Source organism: Protopterus annectens, chromosome 5.part0 (genome assembly GCF_019279795.1).
Source record: "Protopterus annectens isolate FY-2018-M chromosome 5.part0, PAN1.0, whole genome shotgun sequence".
NCBI classification, from domain to species: Eukaryota; Metazoa; Chordata; order Ceratodontiformes; family Protopteridae; genus Protopterus; species Protopterus annectens.
Window position 1 is genome coordinate 455,162,970 of NC_056735.1, and position 13,976 is coordinate 455,176,945.

At 37.6% G+C, this 13,976-nt stretch overlaps 2 protein-coding genes across 3 annotated transcripts in view; both read left to right on the forward strand.

Moving 5' to 3' along the window:
• The window catches only part of LOC122802675 (cytidine and dCMP deaminase domain-containing protein 1-like), a 1,973,793-nt gene that overhangs the window by 1,384,437 nt on the left and 575,380 nt on the right, over nucleotides 1-13,976 (forward strand). The window lies entirely within an intron of this gene.
• The window catches only part of CDADC1 (cytidine and dCMP deaminase domain containing 1), a 371,753-nt gene that overhangs the window by 302,553 nt on the left and 55,224 nt on the right, over nucleotides 1-13,976 (forward strand). For both annotated transcript variants that reach the window (XM_044072391.1, XM_044072392.1), the window contains exon 7: nucleotides 2,817-2,877. In XM_044072391.1, the coding sequence (XP_043928326.1) occupies nucleotides 2,817-2,877 (61 nt within the window). The remainder of the gene's footprint in view (nucleotides 1-2,816; nucleotides 2,878-13,976) is intronic.

A 13,976-nucleotide genomic window follows, 5' to 3' on the forward strand; every position in this document is an offset into this window, starting at 1 on the left:
TGCGCCTCCAGCCCCCATCCTGTAGGTGATTTTAACAGCAAGTAAAGTATTATGGCAGGAACTACCAGAAAAAAAATTAAAACTTTCACAATTAATAAGCTAATCTTTGTGCATCTGAATGGGGTACTTCTTCACCTGTGCAAACTACAGAAACAGAGGCTAGTGATTTACAGGATCTGAAGTCTTTACTAATTCAGCCTTGCAAATGCATGTTTGCAAGAGACTGTCATTTTTTTTAAGCAAGACCAAAATGTTGCAGTTTGCTTCTTTCACTGTAATCATCTTTGGCAATTGTATGACAATTTAAGGTGGTCGAGATCACATCAGGATGAAGTTAATCTGTTAACTTGTGCCATTTCTTTTTCATTAAAACTTTCAAGAACATTTTTTTATTAAAATGAGTGAGAACATAGTGTGGACAGTCCGTAGTAAACTCCAGGGAGGTCCAACAACCAGATGTGAGAACTAAATAAGAATAATGTCATCAAATATCCAGGCTTCAGGTAACAAAACACTTTATTGTAAGAAAAAAGTAAGCGCTTTCATGAACATATAGATCGCTTCATCAGACTAACCTAAAACAACATCACTCCACAATTTAAAGCACTCAGTATCCAGTCAGTAGCTCTACTTAATTAAACACATATACCTAGTAAAAAGCACATTTATATAGTATAAAAATCATTAGAAATTTATGACTAAATAAAAACATAGTGACATTTCAGTGTTTCAAAGAACGTCCCTTAAGAAAAGGTTTCAAGGAGGTGGCCCCCATTGAGACCTGGTAGTTTATCTGTTTGTAGCATCAAAATCCATCTTTGTTTAACAGAGTCAGTAATATTCCTAACATCGCCACCCCTAATATTAGTATGAATGATCTTTATAGCCATGAATTTAAAATTATGGTCAGTACCAAAGCGTAGCACTTGTTGTGCTTTTGCATTATTTAATGTGTGAGAACTGTCCTGCCAGTAAAATCATGAAATCATTTTAATGTGTAACAGTTTCAAGCTTGACTGCTGCCAATTATATTACATTTGTGTACCCGGAGGACATCTAGTGGACTACATTGAAATAACATGTATTGGTAGCAGGCAGAATACAGCTGTAGAAGGCAGTAAAGAATATGCATGTTCACTTTTGTAAGTTGTCAAAATAAAGTAAGTGTGTTCTGCTTATATTCATAACTTTTTATTGAATTTAATAAGTAATAGTCTCAGGTCTGTTTGAAATTTCAGAGCCAGTAAGAAGTCTGTATTAATTGTGGCATAATGTAAATTGCTTATTTAATGTTTTCTGAATGATGTTTGATGTTTGCTGTTTTATTCCCCTTGACAAATTATGAGGCAAACAAAGTTTAGGGTTCAATGATTTTATTATGAATAATATAAGTGGAAATTATAGGAACAGTGTTATGTGCTTTCTGTGTGCTTTTAAGATATGAATTGTCCACACTGTGCCAGGTATGATCATAACATCTACATTAAGATTAAAAAGTTGAGATGGATTCTAAACATTTATAGAAAAATCAACCAAAAATTGAACACAAAATTCACTGTGGGCAATCCTATTGCTTTGGACTTTGAAAAAACAGGCCTAGAAGACTAACACTAACTTAAGTTGGAGTGGTTAGGTCTGTCTAGCAAATATATTCTTCCTGCTGTCACCAGCATTTTGCTCATTTCATAAAGAGAATTTTTTTAACTCAAGTCACCTTCCATACCTCTCAGCTGTCCAGATTTTTGCAGAATATCTGGATTTTCATGTCACATTTCTGGTCTGTTCCTCATAAAATTTGTAGTTCTTTGGCAAATCACTGAGGATTGAAGTCATTAAATAATGAGACATATTTGAGTTTTAGCTTTCATCTCTTTTCGAAAATGCATGCCAACATAAATCCTGTTATTCTGTCAACGTTGTAAATTAATAAGAGCAAGATTTAGAATCTGTCCCTATTTTGGGGCCTTCATCCCACCATTATTTTAGCCTTTGTCCAGATTTCTTCTTCTGCAAAGTTGAGAGGTATGTCACCTTCTTTGCCTGCTTTCGTCTGTTGTTACTTCATTTACATGAGATTTGATAAGCCTGTGTGTTTCAGTATAGCAAAGGGACTATGTATGTAAATGGGGTCTATTTAGTTTTAAAGCTCAAAGTTTCAAAACTTCGACTTTCTTACGGTAGGGACCATAAGATTAAAGTTTTGAAACTTTGAACTGTGTAAATAGAAATCTCAATACAGTGCAGAATGGGAAATATACCATTTTCCTTGCTGTAGTGCGATCTCGGAGTTAGTATATTTAATTGGCAGGGGGTGTGGGGGGTGCAGGGGAGCTTGGTCCCCTGCAAGAATGTAAAAAAATTGTTTTTATTTTTTTTTTACTGAAGATTTGAAGTTTCAAAACTTTGGTCTTATGGTCTCGACCATAAGAAATTTGAAGTTTTAAAACTTCGAGCTTTAAAAGTAGACCCATGTAAATGTACCAAAGAAGAACATTTGTGTTAATGATGTCAAACAAATCATTTTTTTAACCTTAACAGATATTGTTCTAAGATCACTACAACTATAGTATGAGTAAATTCAGAAGCAAAATTTTAAACAAATATAAGCCAAAATTAAAATTAAGTGTTGCAAAAATTAACCAGGTACAGAGGTATAAATATGTCTGTACCTGGTGGATTATGTTATATGCTATTATTTTGCTAGTGCTTAAAATGATAGTTTAATATGACATAATAATATGCATTGTTTAAAAATGGCAATGTTATAATCAGTGGATTTTTTCATATATTTATTATTTTCTTCTTTTTTTTAACAGTGGCAAAATAATCCATTCAAAGTCTCAGCAAGTACTCACTCTGTATCTAGAATACTGACAAGTAAGCATTTTTTTATATCTTTGGTAATGATAGTTTCTAAGGCATGAACATTAGCTGTATTTTCCTTTCTTTAATTCATTGTAATACAGTTGTACAATATTCCATTTACAGCTGAGCTGTTTATCAGCAATCCATTAATCAAGTTGTCTGTCATTTTTCACCTCAAGGCTTAAATTATATTTTATGCCTCTTGGTGCAAATCTAACATTCTTTGTGAGACAAGAGCTAAACATATAGTCAGACAGACCAACTCCAGTATTAAACATTCCTGGATGGTGGCTGTGGTTGTCCAGCTGTTTAAATGACCAAGTCTGTGTTCTAGGCAGGAAGAACACTGGTGTTTAGCAATATCTTGTTTTCTTCAAGAGTGACACTTTGATGCCAAGTGAAGATACTTGGATTTAACAGTTGGCTACATATTTTCTGTTATTCTAAGTGGATTTGTATATATCAGTTTGGTACAAGATGGTAGATAAGACTTCCTGTTTTGCCTGGAACACCTTACACCTCACATGCTAGATAAAACCTTTGCTGTCCCCACAGTGCCTTTTTTGGCACAGTTCCACTACTGGACATTCCTACATAACAGACTCAAATTTACGTTTGAGCAACATTGTGGTGGCACTACTTACCGCTATGAGTCTAAATAGAATGATGCCAGAAGTTTAAGTTCTCCTCCAACTCGAATACATTCATATTTGTGCAATTATTGAATTATGGTTTCAGTGCAGTGACAACACTTTGTTTGTAATAGGGTTTATCACCTATCATACCTTCATGTTCTTTGTAAATATAGGGGTTCCTGTCTTTGTTAGAAGCACTCTTACCTCACATCAAATTACCCATTACCTTAATGCTGTGCTCCTGAAGAACCAAATTACATTTTATAAAGATAAATATTACTTTATTGCTAGCTATAGATACCCATCATTGTCCCGCAGATATCATGGAAATTACCTTAACACTTCTAAGGCATTAAATATCAAACCTACTACCTTTTTCCTAAGGGATTTCACTTGCCCAAACAATGACTGACACTCTTACACCTCAAAAATAGTCAGTACTTATTATTTCCTAGACTTTGTTAATATCAATGCATTGGAGCAAATTGTAGAACTATCCACTAGAGGCTCTAATAAACATCATTGACATCTTCCTTACTAAGCTAGCCCCCACCTGTATTCAACATTGGATCCTCACATCCCTGGTTAAATCTAACCACAAATTCATCATCTTCTCCATCAGGCCGAGTTATTCTAAACTATCAGCAAATGAGACCATCTTTGGGATTTCTCCCTTGCAAACCTACTTCCCTAAATATTTGTAGAAGGCATATGGAAAATTCCCAGCAGTCCATAAGTAGACCTAGATGGGACGGTTGATGCATTCACCTCTAGCTTTTTACCAGCACCTAAACATATGCATGGACAATTAGCACCAGTCTACCCAAAGTATAATGGTAAATTCAAGAATAAACCTCTGTAGTAGGACTCCCATGTAAGTAAAGTTTACACAAAAGAAGCAAATAATGAAAAGTTGCAAGAAATGTCTTTTTCCTTACCTCAATGCCACACTGGAACATACCAGCAAAGAACGTAAGAACACATTTAGAAAATATAAAGTAGAACTTGAACTTAATGTTGCCAGAGATACCAAAGGAAACTACAAATCTTTCTTCAGCTCTGTCAGAAAATTAAGAAATAATGTCCAGCAACTCAATGAGCTCATCCATAATAATATCACACATTCTGATGTCAAAGACGTAGTCATTATATTCTCAGACAAATTTAGTGCTGACTTTATTCCACCTAGTCACATTGCTATCCTCACTATCCCTGAAAATTTACTTTTCTCTTACAATCATCTTGGAGTAGGTCTTAGAATACTTGCCAAGGGCTAAATGTAATGCTTCCATGGTACAAAGCAACAAACTAGTTTGCAGTTTTATCAGTGCCAAATATCTGCTGTCTGAGACTCTACTTATATTGTTCAACCTCAGCCTGGCTACAAGGTTTGTGTCTGAGGCCTAGAAAACAGCCACCATAACTTTCCTACGCAAGCGTTTGCCCTCTAAAGACCCAGGTAATTATAGGCTGATTAGCCTCTTCAGCCTTATATGCAAAACCGTAGAACTTACCTTAGCAGAACTCATTTATGCAGACATTGACCACTTAACGGAACAAGACCCCATTCAGTTTGGTTTTGTGAAGGGCAGGTATTACCTCCAGAACCTAATAAGCTTCTTTAAAATGGTTACAGAGGCAGGTGGTGGTGGTGGTCACTCTGGGTACACTTTTTACCTTGATCTGGCCATGGTTTTTGATATTATTTGCCATGGTGGAATAACTGAAAAATTAGACAAATTTATTATAAATCCCTACATTGTTTGCTGGATTGTAAATTGGCTATCTAAAAGATCCCAGGTTGCGAAAGTTGCAGGTACACTCTCTGAATGTAGAATTGTAATGAGCAAGGTGCCACAAAGAGCCATGCTAGCCTGTCATCTGTTTAGCATTTATTTTACAAACATTCAAGCCAATATCTCAGAAGTATAGTTGACTGCATTTGTTGACTGCAAGCTGAGTACTGTTATCTGCTGAACCACTGATAACTAAGTAGTTACAACAAAGCTTTGAATATGCACATACCTGGTGTACTTAGAATGGCCTAAAGTCAATGCATAAAGTGTGGCATACTAGCATTCAGTAAAAAAGCTGCTACCACCTCATATGTGATAAATGGTACCCCTCTTCAGACAGAGACTGTCATAAGAGAACTATGCACTTCTGTGGAAAACTCTGTCTTTTTTATCATCATGTTTCCACCATAGTCAGGAAATTCTTCTATCCCACCCTGTTAATAATGAAGGGAATATCTTCAAGAGCCAAAGAAGTCATCCTATACCTGTATTCTTCCCTTTTCAGACCCATTACCAAATACAGTGCCCCCTTTGGTATGTATAAATCTAAGTATATTGCTCAACTAAAGAGGCTCCAATGATTTCTAATCTAGAAAATTAAAGGTGAGTTCTTCAACAATCCTGAAAGATTGACACATCTCTCCTTATGCTCAGTAGCCTGTCAGTAGCCTGTCCACTGCCCCACAGTGACATGTGTTTATCTTTTTCAGCCACAAAAAAAACACTTCTATCTGACCTTGTATTTTTTCACTAAACCAGTGTCTCTATAAACACCCATACCAGAGACCTAAATCTGCAACAGAAGTTAAACAAGACTCATTGAGAGATAGGTTCCTAGCATAATGTATTCCCAGCCTATGGAATAAGTTGCCCCTACATGACAAAGTCCTGCTTTGGCTACCTTTAAGTGTAGTCTTTGACTGCATGGATAGACACAAATGTACACTGTCTTATCAGGGAGGTAAGCGGGATGAAGGGTAGAAAGAACATTTTAAGTTAGTATGCTTAAAGGTGTATATTGCCAGGCATCTTATGGTCCCCATGATCAACTGCCTAGTGGTATTCTATGTCCTGTATGTGTGTGCATGTGTGTATATGTGTGTTAGTGGCTGTCTCGCTCTTCAAATGTAGCAATGAGTTAGTTAACTGTCTTTGCTACTGTTCAGAGGAGCAGAGGATTTTTTTTTTGTTCCTTTATTGTAGACTGACCAGAGTACCATATTAAAATGAGCTGAATTATGCTTCGAAGACAAGGGATACTTTGCAGTAATGACAACCAAGGAATCTTTAGCTGGTTCTTTCACCCTGATATTCTGGTTTTATCACCTACCCAAACATTAAAAATTGCTGAAGATATAAATGGGTAAAATATATGTATACTACAACAATAGATGAATACATCTGTTTTATACCTTCAGAGTATTAGCTCACTCCCTCTTTTTCCATTTCTTTTTCATTTATTTTTGGTTATTTTTATATTATTCAGTCTTGGTGTGTAATTGAAACATGAGTGGAGTGTGTCTTAGGGAGGCCTTGTGAAATGATCTTATTGCCAGTGTAACTAATCTGCTGTGCATTTTAAAGGCTGTGTTATAAACATAAAAAATGGATGTTAAAAATTACCATGAATCCATACTTTTTCTGATATGATGAGTATATCTTTTATTTATGATGAGTGTTTCACAGAACTGAACTTAATGCATTCAAAAAAACTTTATTTGAGAGCCATGTTTTACTTGGATGCTTTACTTTCATTGTGATCATCAGCACAGGACAACTGAGATAGTATGTAAACCACGTGAAGGCTGTGACAAAGTCCTTAAGGCTCAGGTAGCTACAGCTGACATAGTGAGAGCCCTGTAGGCCCAGGTTGCGTATTACTTTGCAGGATAGACAGGATACTGGCATCCAGCATCACCATGTGTCAGCACTCCTAGCTCTGCTTCATCCCCTTTGTTTAGAGGATGGCAATATGACCTTCATGAATGTCCCATTTTGAGAGACTAGTTCATGCCAGAAATAGATGATTGTTGCAAGACCATGTCTTCTCACCCTCCACAATACACTTATACAATGTCAGAAGTGCACCATTGTCAGCTGTCATCCACGGAAGCCTACAGAGATGGATTAGCAGCATGGCTATTAAACCTGTGCTGGACAAAAGCAGCAAGTCTGCTGAGTCATATTCTGAGGTGCTCAACACTAGCAGAACAGCAGAGTTGCTCCCTTTCTAGGTGGTCCTTAGCAGTCCTGAATCTCATCTTGATCACCCATTTTCTCTGGTGGTGGTCAGAGGGAGGTTCTTCCTCATGCTCTGACATGAATGACCATCATGCTGGATATGTAGAGAAGGGAATTAATCAAAAACTATTCTTATATTATTCTAACCATAGATCTTTTCTCCAAAGGAGCTTTAAAAAACACAAACTATGAAAGGTAATCAGGGTAGGCAGATAGCTTTCATTTTTACAACTTTAAGTACACTTTATATTACTTTTGATCTTTACCAGTATTCTGATGACTCTGAAAAACATGACTATGAAGTCATTCTCAAAACTGCTACACAACTTCTGTTTGATGTTGGTGCTGGCTAAAGATAAAGCTAGAATAGCCCTTTGACTGGCACATACAGTTAGTGGTCTGTCCTGTGATTATATAGGTTCATAGGTAGGTACTAGGCTATTGGGCCTAGGACCTATATAAGCCTAGCCAAATGGTACCCTGGCTTTTGCCACCCAAGAAAAAATTATTTTCCTGTGGCCCTGTCAAGCAGAACCACAGAAGTAATCCCCGGGGTGAATTTCCTATCTCCCATCCAATCATCAAGATTTTTCTTGAAGGGTGCTATGAGGAGCTTTGTTTGATATAGATAGGTAGTTTGTTCCAGAGTATGGGAAGTCTCTGGGACAGGAATCTATCTCTCCAGCATGTTCTGTTTATTGTGGTGACAAGGTTTAGGTCCCTAGAGCATGTAGTTCGGAGGGATTGGGATTTCTTTAAGTGGAGCATGTCCAACAGCTCTGGGTTTGACATAGCTTTGTATGTTAGGTAGAGATCACCTCTGAGTAGGCGATATGTGACAGAGTAAAGCTGGAGTTTTTTGAGACAGTCTGCGTAGGGCATCTGTTTGAGGCCGGTAATTCTCTTTGTGAGGTATTTCTGCGGCCTTTCCAGTTGTTGTAGATGTCTTGTGATGTACATACCAAAAGGGGTGTTGTACTCTATAATGGGTCTAATGAGTGATGAGTAGAGGGGAACAGTTACCTCTTTTTTCCTGGATGAGAAACCTTTTGGGGTGAGGTGTGCCATGTAGAAGGATTTCCTGACTACTGTGGCAATGTGATTATCAAAGGAGAGACTATTGTCCACCTGTGTCCCAAGGTCTGTTATCACACTTTCGGTTAAGTAGACTATTGCCTATGTGGTAGTTCATGGGTACAGAGTTTTTACCAAAAGGGATAACAATGCACTTTTTGGCATTGGGCTTGAGGCCATGACTTTGACACCAGGCATCTGTCTCAGTGAGGCCCTTTTGTAGGATGTCCACATTGTTAGGAGTTTTGATTATGGCTCCTAGTTTGCAGTTATCTGCAGACTTTGTTAGCCAAAGACCTTCTGTGTTAGCCTGTACTTCAGAGAAGTAGATACCAAACAGGAGAGGACCCAGGACTGAACCCTGTGGTGCTCCACTTGTCACTGGTCTGAAGTTGGATTTAGAATCTGCTACTTTCACAATGTGTGTTCTGTCAGTGAGCCAGTTGGCAACCCATCTTGTGACATTGGGATTTATACCTAGTTTACTGAGTTTATCTATAATTCCAGAGTGGGGGATGATGTCAAAAGCCTCGGCGAGATCTAGATAGGCTGTGTGAACCACCTTACCCTCATCTACAGCTTTGGTGACTGCTTCAAAGAAGTCTATCAGGTTTAGAAGACATGATCTGCCTTTTACAAACCCAAATTGGGTAGGGTCCAGAGTTTGGAGATTACCAGTGTCATTGTTTATAAGTTCCATGATGATACATTCCATAGCCTTGCAGACCAGGCTCATCAGGCTGATGGGGTGGTAGTTCCCAGTGTCCGTGGTGGCTGCCCCTTTGTGGAGTGGGATAACCATTGCTGTGCACCATTCAGTGGGCACAAAGCCTGAGGTGAGGCTATGATTGAACATGGTACTTTGGTGGGGTGCCAGTTTGTTCTGTAGTTCGTGTACAACACAGCCTGGGATGTTGTCAGGTCCCTCATAGCAGATCCTTGTCTTTCTTTATCACATTGCACCTGTAAATTCTAATAGATCCACCACCCCTTCAAGCACTCAGCTCCTTTTATGAGTCAGTCTGTCTTTGACAAAGAAACTGTTGTCAAAGAGTACATTTTTGACATAGTACAAGAGAATTTAATGACAAAATAGGGGCGTATTTCTGCACCTTTGTTTGTCCATCACTCATATTTGGATGGTGCCTGTCGAATGTCTGAGTTTTGTAATTGCAATGTTGAAACTGCAAATGTGAATGACGAAATATATGCTAATTGTGAGATTATGGTATCCTCCTGGCTGTGACATACAGAGATCTTCGAGTTAGTATAAGTAAGTGACAGTATCCATGAGTAACAGGGATGTGAGGCAGTGGGGGTGCAGGAAAGACAAAGCCCACATTAAAAATAAAAGCATAACATCAAGTTTCAAAGTTTGCTTTTGTTTTTTAAATCACATTTAATTTTTTGAAATGTCAGGAGTCATTCTGTAGGGTTTCATCATTCTATAAGGAGCCAACAGAACAGATTTAGGAAGGTGCAAAGAAAAAAGAAGAGATCCTTCCCCTGATTCTTGTAATGTGAAAAGGATGTCTGTAAATTCATTCTTCATCTTTACTGTTACTTGCATCACCCAAAACGGTAACATGAATGGTAGATCCTAAAGCAGAAGGCAGAAGACACGACAGTCTAAGATGTAAGTTTGGGAGTGCAAAGATTGTGGAGCATGAAGGGCAAAAGTTTATTTTTTTCTGTTTGCTAACCAGATGTGTGGACCACCCATTTGACCCTTTTTAGGCACAACCTGAGGTCCATATGGAAAACACAAACATCCAGTCACACAAAAGTGTTGCATAAGACATAACAATTAACAGTAGACAAGATAGGCATTCAGTAGTTTACAGTTAGAATGTCAATTTGTCTTAAATTAATGTGATTGCAGCTGTTATTAACAGTTCCATCCTAGTACTATATAAGCTTATGTTCAACAGGTTATAGAACAAATTAAATTACATTTTATGCACACTTGAGAATGTATTATGACATCACTAAGGTATAGCTTGATGATATTTGATGGAGAAGTTATAATTTTAATAAATGTTATAGTAGTGAAATGGGTAGTGCCATATAAGAGCTAACTAGCATCCATGAAACAGCTCCATTTGTTTTCATATAATAAGAGCTGTTTTAGCATCGTTTTGAAATCTGACAAAGCTTGCTGGTTCTACACATCATTCACTAGTAATATATTGCAGGAGACAATACGTGTCTTAAAAAAGGCCTTCTCTTCTATGGCTAGTTTAAAGAGGGGTCTGTTTAATGTTATTACATAGAACTGGGCAATATTGCAGTTTGAGAATTTCAGACTAATAGTCTGAGTGGCCCTGTAGTTAATTGGGAACCATTTAAACCTTTTTAATAGATGGCAGTGATAGAGTCTTAGTTCAGCTGAAAGTGTGACATGACAGACATTGTTTTCAGTGTTTTGCAAAAAATGCAGTGGTAGATTTAGCAGGGGGAAGTGGTCTGTGGGAACTTAAGCTACCCCATTAGCAGGTCACCTCTCAACTGTACTGCCTTTGGCGGTGCATTTTTTTTTCTTCCCCCATGCCACATAATTTTCTTTTTGTTTGTACCATGACAGTGTGCCTTCTGGAATGACTATCAGGATTTGTGAAAAGGAACTTCTCTGCATAGTTTAATCATGTTCCAGGACCTATGCTGCCAGGTCTGGGTCAGGATTTAAACTGTTTCAGTGAAAACTTATATGGTGCTTGAATGAAAGCAATTGCTGTTGGAACTGCCTGTTTAGCTGTGCTCTCAACAAAGGATTTGTGGAGTGTGCAGCATGTATTGACATTTGGCGCACATGGTTAAGTCTGTAAGCCGTAGTTCCTGTGATATAGGGGTTTATTCCCTCAGTTCTTTCTTGCCTACCTTGTCACCGTGCACAAACACACAAACATTGCCTCACCTTCACCCCTTAAAAGGGACTATCTATTCAGTGAGCATACCTGGTTAACAAATAGGTATTATTATTGTTATTCCACATTTGTTAAACACCAGTCTGCATAGTGACAGTGAAGTGGATTGGGGTAATAGACAACAGGTGTATATATCAGTTAACTGTTATGATTTAGGAATAGTACTTGACTCTGATTTTACCTTCACTTAGCACTGTTCCACTTACATACTGATTTTCTTTCAGAATTTTTTTCAGACTTCATAGTGGGCTTACTCTGTATACATAGGTGGCAAGTGTTTTTGAATAATGTGGCAGTATATATTTTAGTTTTGAAGTGTTTCTTAGCAGCAAAAGCTAAACAGTATGCCTGTCTTGGCATACTTCACTGAAAAATGCACATTGTCTCATTTTTCTGTAGGTGTTAATGCAGTGCAGATGCTACAGATATCATGAAATGTGACAAATTATCCTAATCCAGATAATGTGGAAGTGAAATCTTAAACTGTAGAAGTGCAGTGATAAAGTGTAAGACTGACTTGCGCACATTAGAATGGTGTCAAGACTATACAAAAAATGTTGTAGACAGGAATGCTTGCTGGATGGACTAAGGTAAAGAAAACCGTCTATATGGAATTAGGACAGAGCAGATCAAAGCTCCTGTTAGTGCTTCATTTAGGCGAAGTAATGGGGCTGTCATTGCCAAAAGATATGAAAGCAAAGTAGTCCTAGTTAATGGAGAGGACACAGACAATGTATTGTGTGTGTGTGTGTGTGTGTGCATGTGTGTGCGTGTGTGTGTCTATGTGTGGATGTAAATATATGAATGAATAAATAAATATATCTAAGAGAGAGATAAAGGTAGAGTGTTAAATGTAATATTTTCTCTAACTCTTTGGAGACTAGCCCTTAAGAATCTGTTCTAAAAATACAAACTTGACCTTCTTTTTGAATATGTGCCACAATTTTAAAAGTCATCCTATGATTTGTAATTGTTAAATGTTGAGAGATATGGAGATAGACAAAAACAACAGATGAAATTCAAACTTAATTTTACATGTTTGTCTGAGGCCCCCTGAAACATAGTGAAAGTATTCTTGGTCCTCAGATTTGAAAGTTTGATCAAACCTTTGTGTACATTTTTAAATTAGGTTTCTGCCTAACCTACTTTCCTCAATGCTGTCATGTCTTCCTCAGAACCATGAATGTAGCAGCAAGAAATTGTTATCTATCTGCAACCACTAACATACAGGGAATATGATGTTGCTGAAAGACCACAATCTAAAGAGCTGTCAGACAGTGTCCTTGCATCTGCAAATACACCAAGGATTTAGCAATACAACTTTACATGTTATTTAACAAGTTATTAAAACAGAAAGAGATTAAGAAAAAATATATGTTAGTGCTTACTTGACTACTCCATCAGTAATTGTGAGAAGTTAACAGTTATTAAGTTTGGTAAACAAATACTACTTCCAGCCATTGTGGAGTGCTACTTACCTTGAACTGAGTGCATCATTTGATGTAGCATCCTGCTTGCCCTGTGTGCTGTTTGACCCCTCCACTATGAACCAGAAAAGGGATGCACTTTTAACAACTGAATGCAGGAACTGGAGAAAGGCAAAGCTTACTTTCAAATCCCAGTTTTTAATAAGGTACATAGTACCAATCTTTTAGATGGAGAAGCAGGACATAAAATCCACACTTTCTGTGGTACCTGAGTGGACTTCAGATTAATGAGATATCAGGTGAGTTATACTACATTGAGATAACAGTTTCATGGTTAGGTGCAATAAAGGACAGGAAGAAGAACCCTATCATTCTAAGTTCCATTGCAAAAAACTCAGCTTTATGTAGAACTGAAATCCTTCTCCTCTGAGAATTTGGGAAAGATGACAGACACTTAAATGATAACATAGCAGAAGGTGGAAAATATCAAGCTTCAAAAATATGGGAGCGATGCCAGATACTTGAATGATAACACAGCAAAATGCGGGAACTCTCAGGATCTGAACTTGACTGACAGGGATGATGACATCCTAAAGCAGTACTTTGTAACAAGGGATGCTCCTTACAGATCCATGACCATCCAGAATGAAAATTACATACATTGTTGGACACATAATTAAAAAGGACATAATTACAGATATCAGGAATGTGGTGGATGATATTGTGTAATGGTGGATGGCGTTCTTGGTATAAGTAACAAGAAGATGCCATTTTTGCTGACAATGAAGCAGAGAAGCACTGCATTATAACATGAAGATTATCTGACATACATTATCAGCACTGAAAGTTCAGGTGAGAGACTTTGCAGAGAGTTCTTGCTACAATTTGAAAGACTGACCCTGAATCCATAGAAAATGAGGAGACCATGTTCTGATGGGACTGTTAATATGAGCAGAAAATTTAGATATGCAGGGCCAAGGTTCAAAGTACTGCATCCATAGGGCTAATGGTTTT